This window comes from Sarcophilus harrisii, chromosome 3 (assembly GCF_902635505.1).
Source record: "Sarcophilus harrisii chromosome 3, mSarHar1.11, whole genome shotgun sequence".
Classification (NCBI taxonomy): domain Eukaryota; kingdom Metazoa; phylum Chordata; class Mammalia; order Dasyuromorphia; family Dasyuridae; genus Sarcophilus; species Sarcophilus harrisii.
In genome coordinates, this window is record NC_045428.1 from 9,169,876 (window position 1) to 9,196,604 (window position 26,729).

General features: G+C 46.8%; 1 protein-coding gene across 2 annotated transcripts in view; it reads right to left on the bottom strand.

Moving 5' to 3' along the window:
• GAL3ST2 (galactose-3-O-sulfotransferase 2) overlaps positions 1-21,119 on the bottom strand; it is a 37,604-nt gene extending 16,485 nt beyond the window's left edge. Inside the window, exon 1 of one of the 2 annotated variants that reach the window (XM_012546679.2) lies at positions 20,988-21,119. In XM_012546679.2, coding sequence (XP_012402133.1) covers positions 20,988-21,010 — 23 coding nt within the window. In that variant the 5' untranslated portion in view covers positions 21,011-21,119. Of the gene's footprint in view, positions 1-11,618; positions 11,764-20,987 lie in introns of those variants that run through there. The other variant, XM_031957447.1, reaches the window with a different exon arrangement.
• Between the last annotated feature and the right edge of the window lie 5,610 nt (positions 21,120-26,729).

Consider the following 26,729-nt stretch of genomic DNA (forward strand, 5'->3'; position numbering starts at 1 on the left):
CTGGCAGATATTGATTATTCAATGCTCGATGCCTGAAAGAAGTCTTCTTGCTTTTTGCTTTTTTTTTCAATAGTATTTTATTTTTCCAAATACAGGCAAAGATAGTTTTCAACATTCAGCTTGCAAAATCCCATGTCCCAAATTTTTCTTCCTCTAGAAAGTTCCTCTGCTGGAAGTCAATAGACCAGATTTCTCTTCCCCCCAGCTCTCCCCAACTCTGGCCCTCTCCAAGGCACAGATCAATCTCCACCAATGAGAAGAGTCCCATTGGTACAAGCAGATAGTTAAAGCCCTAGGCAAAGTCTTCAGTGGGGGCTCTAAAAGTATCAGGAGGGAGGGGTTCTTATGATTCCAAACAACTGGAGTTTCAGAAAACTGAACAGGAGTTTCATCCAGCACAGACTTAAACTGTAATTAAAAGCTAATAAGGGATGCTAGAATATCCCGAGCATAGAGAAAGAACCATAGCACAGAGAAGGCGTAATTTTGCTCTCAGAAAGATCTATAAGGGGCCATTATATCCTAGCTCATCTGAGCTTGGGGAACTGAGAGGTTAAGTGATCTGTCTGAAACCTGGTTCTGAAGAGTCTTGAAGACAGATCACTCCGACTCCAAGACATCCCTCTGGCCCTCAACTCTCCTACCTTGAGTAAGAAAAAAGGGGGACATTTTAAATAGCAGCTCAACATGCTCATGAGCAGGCGTAGCCTAGCAACCTAGCATAACTGATTCTTCCCAGGATGGGATGTTTCAAGAATCAAAACCATGTGGCATCCCCTGGGGAACAGCTGTGTTAAAAAGGTGGGGTTTTCTGGGGTGAGGGGGGAGATGACTTCAGGTTGTTGACAGTAGCACACAATCTCCCAGAGTCATCGCAGATTTCAGATCTTGCCCATCCTTCTGCAGGGACAATCCCAGACATCACACGGCTGGCCCGCTAGTGGACCGGCACCTGAGTGTCCTAGTGTGGCCCAGGGCGTCCTCCACTCTTTCTAGTAGTAGCACTAGCTCTAGGAAAGGAGCCTGGGGTTTAACTCTTGTCTCTAACACTCAGTACTTATGAAGTTGGACAAGCTAGTTAACCTCCCTGGACTAGAGGGTCCTTATCTATAAAATGAAGAGATTAGAGTAGCTGACTTCAAGATGCCCTTAAAGCTCTGGATCTATCGTCCTATGAAGGTAAAATTAGAATCAATATGCACAAATGGGGAGATATGCTTTAAATGATTTTACATGTATAACTTATATCAGATTATTTGCTATCTTGGGGAGGGGAAAGGTAAAGGAGGAAGGGGGATAATCTGGAACTCAAAATCTTACAAAAATGAATATTGAAAACTATCCTTACATGTGCAATTTAAAAAATAAAATACTATTGAAGAGAAAAAAATTTTTAAAGTTGCATGTTTACACAAGTTTTTTTATACGTAAAAGAGAAAACAAACTAAATGGAATGGAGACTCCTGGTTCCATTACAATCATTTTTTTTCTATTTTACTTAATATACAGAATTTCTCTGGGGGTTATTTTCGTTTGGTTTGTTTTGGTCTTTATTAAATTCAGAATTTGATCCTTCCTGAAATACCTCAGAGGCCGCAATTCTACTCATGTCCAAAGATGTTCTTCTCCGTTCTTGTGCTGAACTTTAAGAGCTCCTAGTTATTACTTGCTTTATCTTAATATGTTGAAGTGAACCAGGTTTGTAAAAATCCATGTAGGGGGAGTAAAAGGCTCCGCTGTGGCCACACTAATATATATTATCAGTGAAGGGAGGAAATGAAACATCACCCAGAGGAGGAGATAAGTAAGCTGGCTGAATGAGCATCCGTGAATATGGGTCACCCACCATGTTCCCTGCCCAAACACTAGAGAAACAGTACTAATGCTTGTGTTTGTGCTGATCTAGCTTACTGATCATCGATGTATTCAGGAGTTAACTAAGTGCTGGCAATATTTGTTGCTGTATCTGAAAAAAGGTTCTAGCTAGTTTTGCTCCCCAAAGTGTGGAGCAGGGCTCCTCCTGGCCACGGCAGCACTCGGACCTCGCAAGTGTTCTGGGAAGATGGACCGGACCTACCGCTTGTGCTGCTTTGCCTCTCAGGGAATAAAATAAAGGGCAGAAAATTTGCTGACCTGCCAGATCGACTGACATTTGTGCAGCAACAACTCTGCTCCTCCTCCACTTCTCATTTCTCCTTGCAGTGGGGTCTCCAGGAGGCTGTTTCCAAGATTCAAAGGTGGGACCTGCAGCAGAGCCCTTCTGCACTCTAGAACTGTTCTATGCCACAGTATAAATGGCAAGTAATGACTCCCCATCAGTGTTCCTTTTAACAACCAGCCGGCACCCCCAATCTGCCCTCAGAAAACGCATTTATTCTAGGACAGTAGTTACAAAGACCTTCTCTCTGGTAAACCTCAGACACTCTCCCACAGACACACATTTTGGCCTGGTGACTCTGGGCCACAAAGGACGATGGCACGAGACACACATGAAAAAAGAGGGAATTTACAAATTTTAAGCTTCTATGTCCTTTCTCCCTGTAGAACCGAAGGACCTTGGCCGTGTTTTCCCTCACGGGGGAGTCACTGCTGACCTAGCAGGGATTTCTGCTGATGGGTCAAGCCCTCAGCACCACGTGGGCTTGTTCCTCAGTGGGCACTGATACACGCCGCCCTCTCTGGCTCCAGGTCCAGCCGGATATAGTCTCAGCTAGAATGTCCTGGGCTCTTCCAGAAAGAGCCGAGACCCTTTGCTTAGGACCCAAGAAGTCTCTCCTTCTCCTTCCTCGGGGCCTCAGCTTAGAACCTCGTAGCCTCCAAGACAGGAGATGGGAGATGAGGGTCATTTCGGCGTTAGCCTTCCCTTTGACTGAATTTCCTCATTCAAACCCGAGTTCTCCTATAAGAAAACGTCCTAATTTACAGTAGTGACCACCCAGTCATCTCCCTGATCCCCTTCTCCACAGATTAAGCGCAAACAGGCAAACCCTATTCAATGAAATCACTCAGCAGTCTGGGGGTCAGGGGGCCCTCATTTTCAAACCAGGCTTCTCCTATTAGTCTATGGAAATGAATGCTTGGGGGTATCTCTGCCTGGGAATAAGTTCATTCCCTTTATTTTTCACTTGTAAACAGACTGATCAGAGCCTCAGATATTGTCCAAGGACAAAATGACGGACTCACACACGACTGAACCTCAGCCCCTCCTAAGGAACGACTGCAGTCCCCCGGGGCTGCCCAGTGTCCCATTGGTTCTGGAACGTGACCCTCACAATTTGCAGTGCCCTCGTCTGAAGAGCTATGGCTTGTGCTTGGTCCGTGCAGCTTTTTGGTACATATTTTTAATGGTTTACATGTGGTCAAGAAACCCCATATTGTCAGCTCTAAGTAGTTTGTGTCTGCAAGGGAAGGTAGATAGACACATAGATAGACAGATAGACAGACAGGTAGAGAGGCAGATAGATAGATAGATGATAGAAAGATAGACATATATATATATATATGCTTGTGTATACATATATATATATATATATACACGCACAGAGATAGAGATATTTGTATGTATAGATAGATGGACAGACATATATATACACACAGATAGAGATATCTATAAGTATATATGTTTATACATGCATATATATATATATACACAGAAATAGAGATGTTTGTATGTATAGATAGGTATACACACACATATATACATACAGAGAGAGAACTATGTGTAGAGATATATGGATATATATATATCTGTATATATATGTACACAGATTTTATATGTGTATATAAATATATACATATATATATATACACATATATATATGTCTCTGTGTATACTGATTCAGTCTATCGAGACTTTATAAGAAAATTCACCAATGTTAAGTCAGCCTCTTTAGGAAAGAAACCAAGAAAACCTAAAAGCTACTTCAGCTTCCAAAGGCTTAATGTTGTGTTCTGAGAGATGTGGCAACCAAGAGCAACACTATTTAAAACATAAACTTGTTTGTAAACACGCTATAAAGGACCATGTTGTTTCATAAAACAGTGAGAAGCACTGGAGGGCAAACCAGTTTACAGAAAATTTGACAAGGGATTCAAGGAACAGCAAACCGGAGAACCTGAATTCAAATCCAGCCAAATATCCTTGATATTTAGGAGTTGGGTGACCTCGGACAAATTATTTAGTCCCAATTGCCACAAGACAGAGACACAGAGAGATCATAACTATCAAGCTAGATCACAAAAAGAGTATTTAAGGATGGATCTGAGAGAAAAGAAATGGGGGAGGAGCAAGGAACGACCAAATCTGTCAAGATTACGGCACTAAATCAGTCTTCCCATCAGTGAGAATGGGGTCATGGCCCTCGGATTCTAATATTATGATCCTGAACATCTGCACAACCAAGTGGAAATGACAGGGAGGTGAAAGTGGCTGCCCACACTCAAGGGCTCCGGGACGGAAAAGATACAACTTCCAGGAGTCATTTATCAGCAGAGTCCAGCAGGTCCAGACCCAGAGTGACGCCGAGTGAAGACCCCTGCCCTCGGATCCTGGAAGTCCTTTGGGTGAGCTTCCCTTGGTTTTGTAGCAAGATCAGGTAAAAGGTAACTTGAACAAGAAACGCCCCCTCATTGGAATTCAAGCTCAGCCTGGATTTCCTGCCAGACCTGACCCAAGAGCAAAGGATCAAAGGGCCTCGAGCCACAATGGGACCCCCCAGCCCCTCACGGGAGCTTAGAAGCAGAGGGAAGGCTTGAAAGGATCTCAGAAGCCATCTGGGCCCCTCATCTTACAGAAAAAGAAACTGAGGCTCAAGGGGAAGCTAAGTAGCAGAACCCAAGCTTCCGAGTGGCTTCTTACTGAGCTGCGAGGTACCTGCCTAACCCCCCCCCCAACACAGCGACGGATTTGGACCAGAAGAAGCAGAAAACATGGGCAGCCCCCGGGGTCTATCCGCCAGCAGGTTCTGGTGGGCTCCGAACCCCAGCTCTCCACACACTGGCTTCTGACCTTGAACTTCACCTCCGTACAAATTACCATCAGGACCATGGGTCCTCCCTCATGAGCATAGGGGGCTCAAAGGCAATGATACTTTACACGTTTGGTGCATCTGAGGTCTTTGCAGAAGTACAGAGTCCTCTGAGGAGCAAATGGGGGAACCCCCCCAACACCCGTCCAGTCATAACAGGAGAAAAACAAGATGGGGAGCACGTGGACCTATCTCCTCCTCCCTCCCCTTCTCTTTTCCCCCTTCTCTGTGCCCATAAAGAAGAAACGGCCCGATTTAGATGGGGACAGCGGCCTGGTGCCCCTGCACTGAGGAGGCCGGACAGAAATGAGAAAAACGAAGACTTCAGGGCGGTTCAAACTGCAGGCAAAAGTCTCCTAAAACTACCCAAGTCAGCACCGAAGCTCGGGATAAATGGGTCTGGGGGGGGGGGGGGAGGACCACTTTAAGCTAAGACTGGAGGGCTGGTGGTGTCACCTGCATGGTAAGCCCACTCTTTCCTGCCAGGGTTCTAATGCAACCAGAAAGCCCAAAAGTGGGCCTGCCGCCTTCTGCTTTTCTCCATCTTTCTCCTGCCTCAACTACCTTGTTTCCTAATACTCTGATGGCTCCACACCCCCTGCCCCTCCCACCTTCCCATCCCAAATAAATGTCAATAGCAGCTTCCAAAGAGGCAATCCCAGTTATTGTTGATCCGATTATCTGATAAAAACAAATCTAACTTCAAGGCAAATGCAGCTTAATTTTCCAGGGATTATTTGAATTTCCAACTCCCCTTTGGCCCCCTTCTAAGCCCTTCTAACTTTCCCTGCCTTCCTCCTTTCTGGGATTCTTCCAGCCTGTTCTACTCCTCTCCAGGGCCAGTGGAGGAGCAGGGTTTGCCACCTGCTCACCTCCCGTCCCAGAATCCGTCCTCGCTCATCCCCTCCTCCTGCTCTCCCTGCCTTGGGCCCCACCTGCCGCAGGAAGCCTTTCCCAGCCCCTTCGTTGCCTTTCTCCACATGCCCAGTGCTTAATATCATGTCTGGCTCATTTTTTTCAGTCATTGCAGTCATCTCCAACTCTTCATGACGCCTTTTTGAGGGGGGAGGACATTTCTTGACCAAGAACCTGGAGGTAATTGGCCATTTCCCTCTCCAGCTCATGTCACAAATGAGAAAGCTGAGGCAAGCAGGGTTAAGTGACTCGCCCAGGGTCCCACAGCTGATACGAGGTCAGATTTGAACTCGGGAAGATGAATCTTCCTGCTTCAGAGCCAGCACCCTCTCTACCTGTCTGAAAGGAGGAGAGGGGCAAACATTACAGGGATGGTTTGTCTCATTGGAGCAATATTAGGAAGGGTCAAACAACATTAAGCCCCAGGGTGGAGGGAGAGGGAAGGGGGGATAGAATGTTTAGGTGAAGTTGGGTGACAATGTATGAATTTCTTTAGTTTTAGTCAAGACCAAATGCGATGCATCTTCCTCCTCTCACCAGAGAAGCAGAGGACTATGGGACACGCCATGTCATTCGCTGCCATATGTGCTCCACTTGTTTCTGCTTACCTGCTTTTTCTGTGCTATAAGGAAGGGGTCAGTGGAGGGGTGGGGCCCCAAAGTGACAGTAAGGGAAAACCAAGTCATCAACGCAACCTTTTTTTTTTTTTTTTTTAATAAAAAGCAGATTATAAAATGTCCCAGTATACGAAATAAGCAATGAGTACAGCCTAGGCAGGCACCTAGATCCCCTCCCTTTTAATATGTCAAGTTGTATTTCTGGGGCTCTGAGTCAAAGCAGTGACTCACTCACAGCCTGCAAAAAGATCCCCAGTTTTTCCCTGCAAACCACAGAAATGCAAAGCCCCAGGAATGCCCTGGGGACTTCCCAAAGCAGAATACAATTCTTCTTTCTCTTGGGTCAGGCCGGTGAAAACTGAATCACCAGGTACGGGCCAGGCTGGGTCCTAAGTGCTGGGGACAGGGCAGCGACACAGCCCTTGAACTTTGCAAAACTGGGGCACTGGAGGGCAGATGGGCAGCCCTGCCCCTGCCCCTCCAAGGCCAGCAATGGGACGGACTCGGGTCCGTCTCCACCTGGACCACCAGGTGACAGCATCCCGGGCATCTCCCATGGATGCCGGCGGAGAGGGTCTGTGCAAGTCCCAGGAAGCCCAGGAAGCTCCCGGCCCTCGCTGCTGCTCAGCCCCCGTGGGAGAGTCGTGGCGGGGCAGGAACAGACCGGCCTGTATTGTTCATGCTCTTTCCTCACCCCTGATCAGGTCCCTTCTCATTTACCCGGACTTTAAAATGTAAAGACTGTTAGAAAATATTTCATCGACAGATGCTGCATGTGCAATATATGTACACACGTACATGTTTAATTATAATGTACTGGGCATACGTGTGTATATACATATGTTTTACTAAACTGAACTCAGCCCCGTTTTTCACTAAGATTTTTGCCTCCTGAACTTCACGTGACCCAAAGAAATACAGATTTACAAACAGCCAGTATTTGATAAGCACTTGATAAATGCTTGACAACTTGACTTTACAATAATTTTTTTTTGTCTGAGGCAAATTGGGATTAAGTGACTTGCCCAGGGTCACACAGTCAGGAAGTGTTAAGTGTCTGAGGCTAGATTTTAACTCGGGTCCTCCTGACTTCAGAGCTGGGGCTCTAGCCACTGAGCCACCCAGCTGCCTCTTCTGCACATTTATTGAATGGAACTTGATGTTACCAAGAAGAGAAAGAAAGAAAGAAGATGGCTCCTCCCAGGGAGCTTCACTTCCAGCTTCCCTGGAGGGAAGAGACGCGCCCAGAGGCTGTGGAGGTAACTCAGGGAGAGTTACAACAGCCAATCTCCCAAGGAGAGGGAGGGGACAGTCTCTCCGCAGGGCAAGTGGCGACTCTGCTCCAACTGCTGGAAGGCTACAGCCAGTTCCTGGCTGATGGCCAAACAACGGCCTCGCTTCTGCTCAAGATGTCCATCACCTTCCCCGCTGTCCCTCCCCTTCCCAAAGCCCACGAGCCATCTTAACCCGGATTTTCTCCAGGCTCAGCCGGAGGGTTGGCCACCGGGCAGCCACAGCCCCACCAGCTGCCAGCTCCGAGGCCGGTGCCAGGGGGGAGGAGAAGGAAAGCCCTCCCTCAGGAGGCCCTGACCCGTCGGGCAAGCTGGGGGACCGCCCGGGTCCCTGTCCTGCATCTCTCACAAAGCGAACAGGCTCAGTTTCCTCTGAAAAGACTTTATCTCCCCAGCACAATTACAGCAAGTTTGGCAGCTCTGCTTGAGCACAAGGCGCAGACCCTGCCCTGGCCTTCGGGGCCTTCCAAATGCTGGGGGACGCTGAAGAAACGGCCCAACCGGGCAAGCAGGGGCCCAGGGGCTCATGGGAACCTCCCCGGTCTCCTGACCCGCCCTTCAGACGCTGTTCTCGCTAGTCTACACACAGGGAAGCTGGGGCTCAGAAAGATTAAGCGGCTTCTCCAGGGCGCACAACTGAGCTCTTCAGTGGTTTCAGTCATGCAGGACTCCTCATGGGCCCATGTGGGGGCTTCTTGGCAAAGATACTAGAGGGGTTTGCCATTTCCTTCTCCTTTCACAGATGAGGAAACTGAGGCAAGCAGGGTTAGGTAACTGGCGCAGAATCACCCAGCTAATCAATATAAAGATAAACTTTAACCCCAGGTCTTGCTGACTCCTCTCTCCATTTCTTTCATGAAGAAAACCCAGTCCCTTCCCTTAAGGAGCTGGTGCAACTACTTGATAATTAACGATAATAACAATACAGAATTTCAGAATATAAAACTGAAAACAGAGAAGGAAAATGTCTGCATTCACCTCTGCCTTTCTGCTCCCCCCTCCACCTATTGGACATCTCCATTTGGTTATTAAAGCACTGTATGGTTACCCTGTCAAGCTCAACGTATCCCAAATGGAAAGTCTTTGTTATATCGGCTCTCTAAAAACGCTGCTCCTCCAAACTTCTCTATTTCTGTTCAGGCCATCCCTGTCCTTGTGCTTCAGGCCCCTGTTATCCCGACCCTGACCCCCAAACAAATTGCTGCCTTGAGATCTCTCATTTATCCCCTTCCATCTACCCACGGGATTGCCAATCAGATTCAGAGACAATCACTTCCCAGGTTCCTCTACACAGTGGCCAATGTCATCTCCCTAAAACAAAGATCTGCCGATTCTTCTTGTGCAGCCGAATAATTGTATAAATATATGTGCCTGTGTTGGATTTAACATCTATTTTTTACCATATTTAACATGCATTGGATTATTTATCAGAATAAGGTGAAGGGAAGGGAGAGGACATTGGAAAACAAGGTTTTTCCAGGATCAATGTTGAAAAATTATCCTTGCGTATGTTTTGAAAATAAAAAACTTCAATAAAAAAATAAATAAAACAAAGATCTAACCGTCAGTTCAGTGTACAAGAAACTTCCCTGACTCCCTCATCTTCCATCGCTTAGTCGTCAGTCCTTAGCTTTCTCCAAGGCTAAGATCAGTGACTGGAACTCCACATAGGATCAGGAAGAGTCAAACATGACTGAAAATGACTGAACAAAAAAGGCATTGTCCATTCCCAGATGAAGGGGAGGAGAAAGTGCATAGCTGTCTGCACAGGTGCCTTTGCAGGTGGTCCACACCCCTGAAGGCTCTCACCTGGCTTCAGAGTCTCCAGTTTCCTCCAAAGCCTAGCTCATGCTCCCACTACACAAAATGTTTCTTGATCCCTTTCCTGCCCAGTGTTCTCTTCCTTTTGAAATGGCACAGAGGATAGAGCCCTGAACCATCAGAAAGAGGATCTCAACTCTCTCTAATTGTGTAAATCCGGGCAAATTACTTCCCTGTCTGCCTCCAATCCTTCAACTCTAAAATGAGGATAAAATTAGCCCATATCTTTCAAGGTTATTTCTAAAGCACTTTGAAAACTTTAAAGCATTATATACATGGTAGTAGTAGTAGTAGTAGTAGTAGTAGTAGTAGTAGTAGTAGTAGTAGTAGTAGTAGTAGTAATGGTGGTAGTAGTAGTAGTAGTAGTAGTAGTAGTAGTAATGGTAGTAGTAGTAGTAGTAGTAGTAGTAGTAGTAGTAGTAGTAGTAGTAGTAGTAGTAGTAGTAATAGTATAGTGGTGGTGGTGGTAGGATGCACACACACCAGAATACTCTCCTTGAGGGCAGGAACTGTTAAGAGTGATTTTTCTTCTTTCCCCAATCCTTAGCCCAGTCCCCTGACACATAGTAGGTACTAAATTTAAAGAGAAGGGGAGGGGTTCTGCCTGGTGGGGACTTTAGAACTACATGAGAGCTTTAGTGAACGATTTTAAATGGTTTTTAAACATTTTTAAACATCAAATTTGTTTACTGAACTTTTTATACTAAATCGGTTCCTCATAATCCTTACCCAAAAAGTCAATTAATTTTTAAAACACACACACACACACACACACACACACACACACCAAATCACTCCACCTATTTATTACTGAAAGGGAAAGCAGGCCCCCCCAAGGTTTACTTAATGCTTTCCTGCTGTAGCAACAAGAGAACCAGACTGGAGAACAGGAGATTGCTCTCCTGTCCCATAAATGACAAGCTCACCCCGGATTCTCTGCAGCGTCTTTATGATTTTATGTCCAAATCTTGGTAATATTAACAGGACTCCTTTATTGGGGGGGGGCGGGGGGAGGCAGAGTGAGGTCCTCTGAGGATAGGATCAAGCGAACCTGGAGATTTGTATCAAACTTCCATATCTTTCTTAATCTCTTAAGAACTTAAAAAAAAAAAATGAAGGCAACACCTGAACCAGGTAACCCGGCAGTAACTCTGGGGCAGAGAGCTTGACGGAGACACAGAGACAGAGAGATATAGAGACGCAGAAAGGCAGATGGAGGAAGAGGAGGAGAAAGAGGAGGAGGAAGAGGAGGAAGGGGCGAAGAGGAGGGGGAGGAGGGGGAGGAAGGGGGAAGGATTCTTTTCCCCCTCATGCCCCCCCTCCCCTCCCTAAAGAGAAAGTTTTCGTCTTCCCAAGGTCCTGGGCACCTTCTGCGATTGAGGCAGGGGCAGAAAGCCGTTTCCCAGCCTCTGAAGTGGCGCCTTGGGATGATTCCAAGCTTTTCAAAAAATTGCGCCTGAGGCAGGGAGAAATGTCCGCCCAAGGGGAGCGTTTCCCAAAGTAAAGTTAGAAAGCTTCAGAGGGGGCCGCGCCGTCCCGACCCCGCGCTCGGGCTAGGGAGAGGGGGCCACCCAAGGGTCTGGCCGCCGCCCGAGCGCCGTCGGGCTTAACCGGCGAGACGAGCGGGGCCAGCAGAAGGCAACAGCGCGCTGGGCGGAGAGGGGCCTCCGTGCTCGGGGGGCCGGGGCAGAGAGAGGGGCCGGAGAGCAAGCCTTCCTGCCCCGAGCCCCTGGAATCCGGGCGGAGAACGTCCTCTGGCTTCCTGGGAAAGGTGGCGCCAACCTGAAGCAGAGGTGGCTTGGCTCTGGTTTGAAGGGGGGCCGGGGGAGGCTCGCGCCCCTCCAGCTTATCTCAAAACCGGGTCCTTGCAGCTTCCTCCCGCGACCTCGGTGGGCCTCGCCCTCCCCAGCTGCCGGGGTCCCAGCTCCGCCCGCCTCCGCGCTTACCTCCATTCGGGGAGCAGCCCCAAGGACATCCTGCAGGGAAAGACTCCGGGGAAACAAAGAGCCGCCTGTGTGCGATCGGCCCGCGGCTGGGGCCCGCTCGCTGCGCCCGCAGAGCCGGCCAGCCGGGGAGGAAAGGGCTCCCCGGCCCGGGGCGGGCTGCGCCAGGGCAGGGCGGGGAGGGGCTGGGCCGGGCGGACGCAGAGCTGTCATCACCTGGGAGGCTCGCCTCCAGCCCCGGCCCGCCGCTCCTCTCCCTTTGCCCCCAAGTCGTGACCTGGGACTTTTGCATCGCTCCCCTCCCCCGAGGATGAGAGTCAGCTCTGAAAGGGACCTCGGAGGTCACTCAGCCCGAAGCCTTCCTTTTCCAGGAGGGCAATGACTTTCCCACCGACACGTAGCCCGCGTCCCGCGGGAAACTGCCAATCGCTGAGCCCTCGGATTCCAAGTCCAGCAGCATCCTTTCCACAGCCCAGTTAGTGTAACAGTGAGGGGCAAAGGGCATTTCCAATAGCAGTTTAAAGTTTGCAGAGCTCATAACGAAAATTAATTCCGTTTAAAAATGAGCTGCCAGATGAGGAGGGAAGGAGAGGAAGGAAGAGGAAGGGATATGTTTGGGAGGGGGGATAAGAAGGAGGGGGAAAGAGAGGGAGAGCGAAGGAGAAGAAAGTAGGAAAAGGAAGGGAGAGAAAAAAGGAGGGAGGAAATGAGAAGGAAAGGAGGGAATGAGGAACAGAGGAGAGAGAAGGAGGAAAAGAAGGAGGTAGGAGGAGAGGAGAGATAGAGAAAGGAAAGGAAGAAAGAAGGAGAAGGGGAAGAAAGAAGGGAGGGAGTGAGAGAGGAAAGGAGGGAGGGAGGAGAAGGGAGAAAAAGAAGAAGGGAGAGAACAAGAAGGAAAGGAGGAGGGGGGAGAAGGAGGGAGAGAAAGAGAAGAAAGGAGGAAGGGAGAAGAGAGAGAGGGGAAGAGGGAAAGAGGAAGTCATTTCTAAGAGATCGGTACTATCACCTAAGGATGTTTAAAATGCTTGAAATAATCTGACAATCAGATTGGCTAAAATGAGAGGAAAAAATAATGATGATTGTTGGAGGGGATGTGAGAAAACTGGGACACTGATACATTGTTAGTGGAGTTGTGAACGAATCCAACCGTTTTGTAGAGCAATCTGGAATTATGCCCAAAAAGTTATCAAACTGTGCATACCCTTTGATCCAGCAGTGTTTCTACTGGGCTTATAGTCCAAAGAGATCATAAAGAAGGGAAAAGGACCTGTATGTGCACGAATGTTTGTGGCAGCCCTCTTTGTAGTGGCCAGAAACTGGAAACCGAATGGATGCTCATCAGTTGGAGAATGGCTGAATCAACTGTGGTATTTGAATATTATGGAATATTATTGTTCTGTAAGAAATGACCAGCAGGACGAATACAGAGAGGCTTGGAGAGAATTACATGAACTGATGCTGAGTGAAATGAGCAGAACCAAGAGATCATTATATACGTCAACAACGATACCGTATGAAGATGTAATCTGATGGAAGTGGATTTCTTTGACAAAGAAAAGATCTAACTCAGTTTCAATTGATCAAGGATGGACAGAAGCAGCTACACCCAAAGGAAAAAACACTGGGAAATGAATGTAAACTGTTTGCATTTTGGTTTTTCTTCCCGGGTTATTTCTACCTTCTGAATCCAATTCTCCCTGAGCAACAAGAAAACTGTTTGGATCTGCACACATACATTGTTTCTAGGATATACTAGGACATATTTAACATGTATAGGACTGCTTGCCATCTAGGGGAGGGGGTGGAGGGTGGGAGGGGAAAATCGGAACAGAAGTGAGTGCAAAATGTTGTAAAAAAATTACCCTGGCATGGGTTCTGTCAATAAAAAGTTACTATAATAATAATAATAAAAAGAAATAATCTGACAATTCTTTATTATTTCACTAGAGAGGTGCGGCTAGAATGCAGCTACAACTTGGAGTGATGTGGAATCAGGAAGTCCTAGCTTGCCTTTTTTTTATTTAATGCTCATGATTCTAATGGTCAATAGCTTCTGGCTGGCTCTAGATGTAGTTAACAATATAGTTGAGAGGTTTCCCCCTTCTCCCAAAATGCATTTCACACACCCTTGATCTAGTTTGTTTCCATCAACATCCCCTGCTCAGTCAGACTTCCACAGCCTAGAACGTGTCTTGAGTCACTGCAGAGTCACATGCCGGCGCCCTGAGCTGAAAGCCCTTGGCGGGGCCGTGATCTGCCTTACTCTGAAAAATAACACTCAGCGTCCTCCCAGCCTCCGTTGCGTTTCAGAAGGAAAAAGGTTACTGTGAAAACCTTACACGTGGTTTCCTTTTGTGGATTTTTCGCCTGTCTCCCTTTCCTACTGAAATCCCACAGCGTGAAGCTCCTAGATCTTTCCCCAGCACCCCAGGACAGGCAGCGCCGGGGTGCTCCGCAGTCTCTGTCTGTGGGGGCCATCCCTCCTCACGAGCACCACGCGAGGGGGGGAATGAGCATGTGCAGAGCGGCCAGGACAGGTCTCCTTCCCCACTGCACCAAGGGCCAAGCTGCCAGGAGAGTCCGGAGGAGTGACAGGCCATGTCAGGCCGCCGACAGCCGAGGAGATGCAAGGAGAACAATGAGGGAAGAGGCGGCACTGCCCGCCGGAGGAATCCCCCCCAGTGACCCGCTGGGCAGCCTCACCCCCAACTCAGGGGGGCTCCCCGACTCTGGGTTTGTACGGCGCCTCCAGAGCCAGCTCCGACGCAGACGCAGGCCGGGCGCTCTCCCCTGGAGAGTTTAGGAGCGCTGTAATGTCTGTGGCAGACAAGGCTACCCCCGGGGCTTCTATCCAACGCGTTCCTTCTGCGAGGGAGAGTCCCAAAGCCGAGCGGCGCTAACGTGAGTTCCAACTTCCCACCTGGGAGCGTCTCTGAGCTTCTCATCTTCCACACAATGGAGGAAACAACCCCCTAGAATTTGGAAGTCAGCCAAGGGATTCGCGGTGCGCGAAGCGCTTTACAAACCTTAAACTCCAGGGAAAAGCTGATGATGATGATGGGAGCGATCACGGGGCCGGTGACCGATAATGACAACGATGTTGAAACCAGTCCCTGCCCCTACGGTTCCCAGAACCTGCCTCTTTTTTGTGCTCACCAAGTGCACACTAAATGTACAAAGTGCAAGTTACAAAGTAACCAGGGTGGGGAGAGAATACTGAGTGATCAGGAGTGACCGAGTATGAGCTAAGGTTTAAACTGACCCGCCATCTCTTGGATACCAAGAGGCAAACAGGAGGAGGGAGGGCCTTCAGGGCAACCCAGGCAAAGGCGCAGAAGTGAAGGATGGAGGCTTGTATAAAGGGAAGGAGGAGCAGGCCAGCTTGCCTGGATGGAGTGTGCAGAAAGCAAAGGCACCTGTTCTTCCTTCTGTAGGCAGCAGAAGAGCCTGTATCCCTTATCTTTCTGAGAGCCATTAGAGTACCCTGAGAATATCCTACTTGATCTTCCTACCTTTTACCACTTCAGTCTCTCCCCACTTCAATCCATCCTCCACTGTTCCATGAATGATGCTCTCAAAACACCAATCCAGCCCTGGCGCTGCTGTACAGCTTCTCTTCATCTCTCCCTTCCTCATCCTTCCCTCCTTCCCTCCTTTTCTCTCCCTCCTTCTTTCTTCTCCTTCTCAGACTTCTTTCTTCTCTATCTCTTCCCCCTCTTCCTCCTTTTCTCCCCCCCTCCTCCCTTCTCTCTTTATCTTTACCCTCTTCCTCCTTCCCTTCTTTCCTCTCTTTTTCTCTTCCTCCTTTTTTCTTCTCCTTCCTTCTTCCTTTCTTCTCTCTCCTCTCCTCCAAAGAGGATCCTTTCCTCTCCCTCTTCCTCCTTTTCTCCCCTCTTCCTCCCTTCTCTCTTTATCTTTACCTTCCTCCTCCTTCCCTCCTTTCCTCTCCCTCCTTCTTTCTTCTCCTTCTCAGACTTCTTTCTTCTCTATCTCTTCCCCCTCTTCCTCCTTTTCTCCCCCCCTCCTCCCTTCTCTCTTTATCTTTACCCTCTTCCTCCTTCCCTTCTTTCCTCTCTTTTTCTCTTCCTCCTTTTTTCTTCTCCTTCCTTCTTCCTTTCTTCTCTCTCCTCTCCTCCAAAGAGGATCCTTTCCTCTCCCTCTTCCTCCTTTTTTCCCCTCTTCCTCCCTTCTCTCTTTATCTTTACCTTCCTCCTCCTTCCCTCCTTTCCTCTCCCTCCTTCTTTCTTCTCCTTCTCAAACTTCTTTCTTCCCTCCTCCTCCCTTCCTCCCTCCTTTCTCCCCTCCTCCTCCCTCCTTCCTTTCCTCTCTTTTTCTCTCCCTCCTTTCTTCCCCTTAGCCTTTCTTCTTTTCTTTTCTCTTTATCTCTCCCCTCCTCCTCCCTCCCTCCTTTCCTCTCTTTCATAGGAAGATCAATTAGAGTGTTATCAGGGTCCTCCAAGTGAGAAGTGACAAAGCCCTGAACTAAGGTGGAAGTAGACAAGTTTAGATTCAGGAAATGCCACAGAATGGCAATTGACAAGACTTGGCCACTGGATGGGAGGGAGGAATGGGGGGGGAGGGATGAAGCAATGAAAGGGGGGGAAAAAAATCTAGGTCTTGGAACCAGGCTAATTGTTTCTACTGTCCGAAAGGAAGTCGTGTTGTTAAGAACTGAACAATGCAACTCTCTTGATTTGGGAATTATAGAATATTATATTTCTGTGAATGATATAACAGGACTTAATTTTTATTTGGATAGACCAGGCTTTTGTAAGCTGTTAAAGGCTTATAACTGCTAAATACATCTTAATGGATTTGGGGAAGTTTGCAACTAAGATGAAATGGGTTGCCTTCATCTCCTGGAGGATAACTGACTTGCAACTAATTAGTAATAATTCAACAGAGTTCATTTGCTTTAAGTAAATGAGAAAGTTGCCTGAGTTGAAATAAACTATGCAATTTAGAAAGTAAAAATTTGGTAAATCCTTGGTTTTATTTAACAACATTTTGTGGCAAAGGAGAAATTCATTGCTGTAAAGAACAGTTGCATAGAAGCAATTGCTTAGAATGAGTTAAGATATACTTGCTATTAAATAATTATTGTTGCTGTTGTTGTTTTTGACCAAGATACTGGAGTGGTTGGCCAGTTCCTGCTCCAGTTCATTTTACACATGAGGAAACTGAGCCAAATAGGGTGAGGTGACTTGCCCAGGATCACCCAGCTAATAACCGGGTGAGGCTGGATTAGAACTCATTTAGATGAATCTTGATTTCAGGACTGGTGGTCAGTCCACTATGGTGCGACCTAAGGGCTAGTCAGTATAATAATATATATTACCACAAGTCATCTTGGAAATCTCCGAATGATAAGCAAGTAATCAGGCAAATATGAAGTTTACAGGACAAAGAAATAATCACTAATTAATAAAATTAAAATCAGAAATATCTTCTATTTTGTTTTAAAGAGGATTTCAGTGAAATATTTTAAAATTGAATATATTTTAATCTTTGTGCGTTACAATTGAAGTTAGATAAGAGTCTTTTAATAAAATCCACCCATTTCACAGGGTTACTTGTGGAAAGAGTTGTTTATAAAGTGCTAAGCCCCATGCCTTGCCCATAGCACATATCAAGCACCACAAATGTTAGCTATTATTACTTCATTCTCTGTGCTCCGTTCCTAGTAATTATTTGTCTTATGGGATTTTATTTACAGAGAGATCTATCTTCCTATTAGGATAATTAGTCAAAACTTATTACTATGTCCTGCCATCTTCATTTCTTTTTTATTGAAGTTTTTTTAATTTTCAAAACATACGCAAGTATAATTTTTCAACGATGACCCTTGAAAAACCTTGTGTTCCTATATCCCCTCTTCTCCCCACCCCCTTCCCTTCTTTATTTCTCAGTCTAAAAGGATAAGTAAGAATATTCAACTTTCCCACCCCCACTCAGCATTGTCTCATATATATGTGACTTTTTTGCTGATTCTGTCTTTAATAAAATCTTTGGTATTAAAGCTTTTCCCAGTCATAAAGATCGCAAGCTCAAAAGTTACTTGTGATAGAATGTATGATTTTCCACGTGGGTGAATTTGGAAATTTGCTGTCAAAGATTAAGTTTTGTTTGAAATTTTAAATTCATGCTTTAATTTTTTTAATTCATGATTTAAATTCATGATATTATGAAAGTTATTGCTGCGTCTCTGAATTTTCTTGTATTAAAAAAAATCTGGGAAACCGTTGCTTAAGAAACTCTGTTTAGGGAATGATGTGATTGTGCCATGGGACAAATATGGGGGAGGGAAGAAGCCGTCTCAGAATTTATTAGCTCAGAACTCAGCACCTTTACCAGTCACTGAGATCCAGACTCCACCCACTCTCTCTTTTCTCTCAGACTCCCAATCTTGGCTTGATTTCTCATGAGCCTAAAAGGAAACGAGTTTCAAGTGTTTCCCCCTATGGACCCACCCTGCTGCTCTCATCGGTCCTCAGTGTTTGAGCTCCTACCCACCGAGACTCTGATTCCTCAGGGCAGGGCTTCAGGACGTGAATTCACACTTTCATCTACTCACTCAGCACAGTGCCATTCACAAACACTGGCACCGAATATTTCTCACACCTGTGAGCCTTAGAGGATAATCTCTCTCCTTCCGCCTGCCACAAGAAGGACAAACAAACGTCCACACGGTTCTGTAAAGTTTGCTAAGAACGTTGCCTAACCACTTAAAGGGCTAACTCCCGCCCACTTATTCTGATTCCTACTGTAGCCGAAGTACAGGCTTCCTTCCAGTCCTTGACTTTATGGCCCTGGGGCAAGCAATTCTACATCTACAGGAAAAAGAGAGAATACTTCAGGTCAACCCAGTAACTGACACCCAACTGCTCACAGTACATTTCCATTTCCACATCCTCAGTGGAATAAAACCAGTTTAAAAATCTTCGTTCAAAACTTATTGTTTACCTTAAAAAGAAAAAAAAAAGTTCCTCATTAAGGTTTTCTTCGTGGGAGACATTTCTGGGGGAAAAAACCCCTTTTCAGACCACTGAGGAAATCACTGAACATAAATTTCAAATGATACCTACTCATCAGCTTCTGTCTAGGGAAGGCTGTTTACTTCTTTTTAAAGAACTATTCCTAGCAGCTTGCCCACTTTTTCCTCTTCTCCATGGAAGAGACATTAAAAAGGAATTCCAGAAAAGAATAAAGACTTTAACAGAGGCAGATAAGGAAAGAGGTGGAACTTATTTGGGTCCAGATTTAGTTGATGAGTTGGTTTTCTGGTGGATTTTTTTTTTATTTCTTTTTTTAATTCTTTGTTTCAAGGGATTGGTCTTCTGGATTTTGAGCAGGGAAGGATGTGTTTGGAAATTGAAATTTTAAAATAAATAAAGAACATATATTCATCAGTGGAAAGGGACTATAAGAAGATATCCAGCCAGGACATCCTAAGGGCTAAGACCATATAGTCTGGCTCATGTCATCAAGTTGGGATGACAGAGCAAGTTAGAAAGAAAATTTATAATCACTCTTTATGGAATATCTAAAACTTGGAGCAAATTGAGAGTAAATAAGAATGAACAAGATATAAGATTTTGAGAAGTAGCTTTTCTAAAGCTTGTTCTCAAAGAATTCCCTAATTGTCTATTTGCTGTTTTACTCATCTAAGACTTTTAAAGCAGCCTCAAATTCATAATTACAATCTAGACATAAGTAGCACCTACAAAACTTATTAAAATTTTCAAAGAACTTCCTATATATTGTTTCATTTGCTCCTTGTGAGATAGGGGCTTTTATTATCGCCATTATACAAGAGAGCAAGCCGGGGCTTAGACAGATCAGACAAATACATTATCTTTCAGCTTCAGAACTGGGAGCACCTGAGAAGCCATCAAGTCCAGCCCACTCATTTTACAGATGGAGAAACTGAGATAAAGAGGAGGTAAAATGACTTGTCCAGAGTCACACAAGCTTTAAATGCCTGACATGATTCGAACACGTCTTTCTGATACCAAATCCGGGAGCCTTTCCAGCACAACCTTGTCCCTCTGAGCACATGAAAGAGTCTCATTCAAACAGGCTCCACGCTATTTGGCCTGCCCGGGCTTTGTTTTCCATTCCTATAAAATGAACTTGGATCAGCGGCCCCGTAAGTCTAAGAAGAGGGGGCTTCTGAGGCTTGCTTTGAGTCTCTCAGTCTCAGTGTCCTTCACCGAGCTCAGAAATCGGCAGGACTGATCCTTCAGGGAGAAAAAGGCTGCTTCTGGCCCCACTCCTCCCTCAGAGACAAGCCATCCTGAATGTAAGAAAGCCTCGAAAGGAATTGCAGGGTGAGGAATTAAGGCAATTGGGAAATGGGTGAATAAGCCGTGGCATGTGGTGGAGTACAGTGGGAAATGATGAGCAGGATGCTCTCAGAAAAACCCGGGCAGTCCTCCATGAACTCAAGCAAAGGGAAACTGTGTACAAAACAACAGCAGTGTTCTGGGATGATCAGCTGTCAATAAATGACTTTGCTCTTCTCAGCAGAACAATGATCCATGACTGCTGTGAAGGATTTATGGTGAGAAGTCCTGTTCGCATCCAGAGAAGGAATTGATTGTGTCTGAATACAGATTGAAGCATTCTCCTTCTCTCTCTTTTTTTTTTTAACTTTGTTTTTTCAAGGGGGGAATCTATGCTTTCTTTCAAAATATGACTTTTCTTGGGGGGGAGAGAAAAAAATTAAGACTAAATCCCTGGAGTTATCTGAAGTTGAGAACGCTGCTCCAAAAATGCACAAGGTTTTCCCAAGCTGGGGCCAGCGGACGGCTACTTTCAAGATCACAAGTTTCCCCTGCATGAAATGCCAGGACTCTTCCCAAATCCCCTTTAAAATGTGAGTAAAATAACAACTCTCATCTCAGCCCTGGAAAGAGAGGATCTTGTGGTCCCCACTTTTCACCTGAGGAGACTGAAGCTTCTGACAGTCCCACTAGTGTGAGAGTCACATGAGAGCCTGGGCCTAGAGCCCAAAGGGGGCTTTACAGGTAACAAACTGAGACCCAGAGAGGCGACGGCCTGTCCCGGGTCTCCCAGCCGGTGTGTGGGGATTCATACCCAGATCCTGGGATTCCCAGCCCAGCCACACCCGACACACACACCGAGGGCACAATCATATTTCATCAAATGATCAGCATTGAAAGGAGCATCTGTCTGTCACACAGAGGGCACCAACCACCTTCTCCCAGCATCGGGTCCTAAGAAATCTGCCCCCACTGCCAGCACTACGCCCAGCTACAGCTCCTTTGGGCGCAGGGTCCTTCCCACCCGACTTTCCCTGGCACGGGAAGCCGCCCTCACCCCTCCGGGCCCGGGCTGCCCCTCCCTTACCTCCATTTGCATCCCAAAGTCATGCTGCGTGGGACCGAGGGAAGCCAGAGACCCCCGGGCGCACAGCCGAGTACCCTCCGCCCTGCTTCCCTGCCTTGGAGGGAACGACCTTATAAAACAGCCTTCCTGGCATCCGAGAGCCGAGACAGCCTGGGTGGGTGGAGCGTGGCTAAGCACACAGATACCAGGAGCCCAATCTAGCCTGGCAGCTCATCTCAGACTTCAGGCATTAAGTGGAAAACTCTGAGTGAATTTCAGAAGATTAAAAACCATGTCCAGGGCTCCTGTCGCGCCCATATCACGTAGATATTTAACCAACCCTTCCTGTCCCCTCCACTCCCAATAACTTCTCTAAAAAAAAAATAAAGTTGTTTTGTCACCTGTCATTACATGACTACCAGACTATCCCCTTCCTTGAAATCGAGCCTTTCCTTGAAGTAAAAAAAAAAAAAAAAAAAAAAAAAAAAGAAAGAAAGAAAGAAAGTTGAGCCAAAAAATAAACAAACAAACAAACAAACAAAAAAAAAAAAAAACACGTTGTGATCCTGCTCTGGACACGTAGACAACATTCTGACCTACTGCTCCCCCACCTTTTTCCCAAGAAGAGGGAAATATTTCATTAGCCTTCCTTGAGCTCTCAGCTGCCAGGGTCACAACCTTCTCAAATGAACTTTTATTGATTTGTCTCCTCCTGTGTGTCCACAAGCTCTCTCTTCCAGATAGACCATAAGCCCCCGAGAGCAGGAAGGTTCCTCTCCTTTCCCGTGTCCTGGCATGGCACCTGGTCAGGAGGCGCGCGTCAATGGCTGCTTGGGGATTGAGCCAGTGTCCCCTTCCCTAATACTCCCCCATGTCTCTGTAGAGAATAAGCAGGAGGTTCTTGGTTTTTCCACTATTCGGAGCTCAGTTCCCCTTCCTTCGTTTACTTTTTTGCAGACATGCAATGTGCCACCCTCCTGGAGCGCTCCCATCTTCCCATATTTCCCCGAAACCTCATCAGCACTTTCTTGGAGCACAACAGGAGCAGAGATGTGGGGGCGGGAGGGACCCCAGAGGCTGCTCATCCAGAGCCTTCATTTTACAGAGAAGGAAACTAGACCCCGGAAGATGATGTGCCGAAGGTCACACAGGACCGGCGACGATTGTTCGGTCACCCCCAGGTGAGGGGCCCTCACTTTGTTCCTAATTCTTTATTCCCACAGAGAGCATCACCGTGAACATTTCAACATATCTGGGACTTCTCCTGCCTTTGACCTCCCGCCCAGACCCTTTGCCCATGGCACACTCAGCCCTCTTAAAAACAGCATGAAAAAGGTCCAGCTCTTCCCTTTTTCTGGTTCTCTGAGTTGGGGCATAAAATGGCACCGGGCACAGGGCAGGGCAAAATCTGGTCTCGCCCAGAGATGAGGGACAAGCTCATAGTAGTTACAAGAAATGGAAACTCCAGGTGGCCGGGGCTGCTGCTTCCAGGTCCTCCCCGCCTGCCAGGCTTACAGCAGGATTTGCAAAGCCCTGAGCAATGCAGGAAGTCGTATCCAATTTCTAAACCTGGCTCGAGTTGGGCAGCTCTGTCAGCGGACGGACGGGTCCTTGGTGAGGTACATTCACTGGGAAAGGCAAATACAGGGTTTCAATTACTCAGGAAAACTGAACAAGTGTTTGACACTTTGTCTTCCGAGAGGTTCAAGGCCCTCTTCGGGTCCCCCTCCCACCCAACGGTCAATCAACAATCAGTATTCATGGACCTCGTTCTGGGGGCCCGCGCACTGTGCAAAACCTGCCTTACAGGGGCCTGCGTTCTCACAGAAGGGGCCTGGGGGCAGGAGGACATGCAGACAGCCAAGCGCCCACAAGACATGCCAGAAGAGGAGGTAATCTCAGAAGGCGAGAGGCAGCAAGGGGGTACCATGCCACAGAAAGCGCAGGGCCTGGGTCACTTACTGGCTGTGTGATCCTGGACAAGTCCCCTGCTCCCGTCTTCCTTGAGTAACTAGAGATCATTGGAGGGGCAGGAGTATCTTCACAGCCAGTCCCCTGCGGCACTTTGCTGGTAGGCTGGCACACAGAAGGCGCTTAATCAATGAGCTTCGCCCCCTCCATTTATCCTTTCACAGAATAGAACTTGTCAATACTTCAGCTCTCTTGACAGGGGCTGTATCTGGGATATTGGTGTTATAAGGAACTGCCAGGTGACCGTCTCCGCAAGTCAGAGTCCTAGAGGGTCGTCCAGATCGCAGATAAATATCTTGCCCAGGCCACCCGCACCCACTGGGGCTGGAGGAAGGGCCGACGGGCACTCGGAGCCTTTCTAATCCTTCTTTGGCTGGCTGGGAGATTGAGAGGAAGCGGCGTCAGCCTTGCAATGATGTTTCCCAGGGATTCACGATGGCGGCAGGAAGAGCCTGACCCTTCTCTTCCAAAGGCAGGCACTTGCAGGCAAGAACCTGTGTCGGGGTGAGCCCCCAGCAGGATCCCCGCAGCGGGAGGGGGAGCCCCGGCCCTCTAAGCCAGCCAGGGGGTCGTCAGGAGACCTGGATTCACACTCAACTGTGCCAGTGACTATATAAGATATCAAAATAGCAGCAGAACTAACAATTGCACCAAAAAGCAAAAAAAGTGGGAACTACAGCCTGCGGGCATCGGACTTCCCAGGGCTTTCCAAGCCTTATTCGGTAGGAGTCACCTTCATGCCCTCTATGGTCTTCTTGCTTCTCCTCATACATCTTTCCAGCTCATCTCTGTGCCTTTGTACAGGCTCGTCCCCCAAGTGCACCCTCTTCCTTTCAGTCTCTTAGCACCCCGAGCTTCCTTCAAAGCCCAGCTCAAGCACAGGGCAAAGGGCTGAGGAAATGGAGCAGTCTGGAGCCTCAGGGGAGCCACTCGAGAAAGGAGATTCCCAACCAGAGACTCACCAGTCCTGAAGGCGGGGCCTGGACCACAGAAACCTCCAGCTTTCTAGCTGATTTTTCAGCTCTCAGTTTTTCTGCCCCTGTGACCCTCTCCCATTGGTTAGCCCCTGGCTTGGACCACCATTTCACGCAGGACCCATGTTATCCATTCCCCATTTCACTCCCTACTCAACTCTTGAATCTCAAGACTTTATCCATCTCTTTCCCTTACCCCTAGAGGATACAATCCTTTGTCAGCTTCCATTTATAGATCGTCTTCCCCCATTCGAATCTAAGCTCCTCAAAGCACATTCATATTCTCAGAATTTAGCACAGTCCGAGAAATTATGCCCTTCAAAATACTTTTTCTATGTATTATCAAAACAGAATTCACAAATGAGCAGAACAAGGAGATTATACACGGCAACAACAAGATTATACGATGATCAATTCTGACGGTCGCAGCTCTCTTCAGCAATGAGAGGATTCAAACCAGTTCCAATTGTTCAGCAATGAAAAGAACCATCTATACCCAGAGAGAACCGTGGGAACAGTGTGGACCACACACGGCATTCTCACTCTGTTGTTCTCTGCTTGCATTTTACTTGATTCAATTTCTCTTGTGCAGCACATTATATAAATATGTATGCATATATTGGATTTAACATATTTCTACCATATTTAATACATATTGGACTATTTGTCATCTAGGGGAGAGCATGGGAGAAGGGGGGAAATTGCAAAACAAGGTTTTTCAAGGGCTAATGTCAAATAATTGTCCACACGTTCTGAGAAATAAAAAGCTTTAATTAAAAAAAAATCATAAAAGAAAGAAAGAATGTAATAAGACTAGAAAAACAAAAGGAAAGATTGTGAAGGGTCTGGAAATTCAGAGGGAAAAATTGTATTTGATTCCTAGAGGCAATTTCTGGAATCTGAGGGTTTAAGAGGGGTGACAAAGTCAGATTTGTATCTTTGAACCTTGGTTCATATTAATGTCAATTAATTAATGTTCATTCTAATATCATCTGGAATCCATCAGAGGAATTTTTAAGTGACTTTTCTAATTTAAGAGACTTAGTTTAGTTGAAATTCGGTAATATTTACCTGGCACTAGTAAACGCTAATACATCACAACATAATGAAAGTGAATGGGTGGCTGAGACTGCCACTGTCACCTCCTCTGAGCTATCAATGTCCATTCTTCCTTCAGGAAGCCTTCAAAGCTGGATATGACAGATGACTTCCGACATGCAGACTGAGTAAGGGCTCTAGGGTCAAACTATGGACAATGGGCTTGCGGCTCAATTTCTTTCTTTTCTTAAAGAAATGTAAATAGTTCCAATATTTTCTTTTCCATCCCAATGGATCATGTTATACTCCCTTTGTGATATACACAAGCCATTCTCTCTAATGCCTTGAAAACATCATTTTAATAACAGTAGAAGATAAACTGAGGAGGAGTGACAGTGGAAACATGGAAACCAAAATCTGTTCTCATTTTTTACTATTATATTATACATATTATACTATATATGTATCTTTAATTTTATTTGATTATTTTACTATCATTATCTATAATAGTCCAGGTGAAAGACTAATAGCATCTGAGATACAAGGAGGAAAGCGAGCCTTTGCAAAGAGAAAAATCAGCCTTTTCCCCAGAGCAGAGAGAAGATGAGAGGTTGTGTCAACACAAAGTGGAAGACATGGACGGGTTGGAAATTTGTACCGTTGAGAACCAACCTATGTAAGTAAGACAACAAATCCATTGGAAGACCAGGAATTGAAAGAAATTGAATGTTTTCTAATCCTGAAATTATTAGCCATGGGTAGAGGAAGAGTCAGGAAGGGGCAGGGAAGTAGGGCAAGCACCAGAAAGGACTTTGGTGAGCTCGGCCGGCCAGGACCTGGAGGGGCAAGGAGGCTGCTGATTGTCTCTCTGGGAGATGTTGGGGGGGAGGCAACAGTCTCCCCTTCCTCTCTGCCTGAGGAGGGAGAGGCTGATTCCAACTCTGACTCTACTCCTAAGACAAGGCAGGAGCAGTTGGTAGTACTCGCCTTGGGTGATGATTGTCTGTGAAATTCCCAGGGTAATTTGTGGGGAAAGCAGACGTTGGGCAAGGGTTCGAGAAATCTGGCAGCTCCACGGTGGGGCCCGATATGCCCTTGTGCTGCTGGTCTGCATTTGCTCTGAACTTCAGAGAGACAACCACAAGCGTGTGACATTTCTGTGTCTCCTTGGTCTGATGAGATCGTGATCCACTGGCCCCTCGCCCGTCTCCAGTGCTGTGGCCTTCTACCAATGGTGCACGACCTTTCAGAGGTCATAGACAGGAGCTTAGTTCCATACCTTGGCAGAACTCATCTGGGGTTGGTGACTACAAGGAAGGAAGCAAAGGAGAGACATTTATGAATTGCCTACTATGTGCCAAGCGCTCCTCTGAGTGCTTTACAGATAGCATCTCATTTGATCCTCACACTTTATTATTATCCCCATTTTACAGATGGGGAAACTGAGGCAGACAGATTAAGTGAGGTGACAGAAGCTGGACAGGAACTCGACCACATCTAACATTCTACCCACTGCACCATCTACTCATTCTGAATTTGCTGGGAACAGCTAGACACTGGCTGATCATCGTCTTGCTTGTCTTATGGTCCGTATTCCTTCTGATCAAGGTTGTTCCATCTCTCCTGTTCAAAGAACGTTCTTTTTGAAAGAGAAAAGAAAATGAGAACCGAGTCATTCAGCCTCATCTCCCCCCAGCAGAGGGTCCATCCCTTCTTGGATTCTCCTCTTGGCCCAAGCAGAGCAAAAGAAACAAAGACAAGATCAGAAGAAAGACCCGGG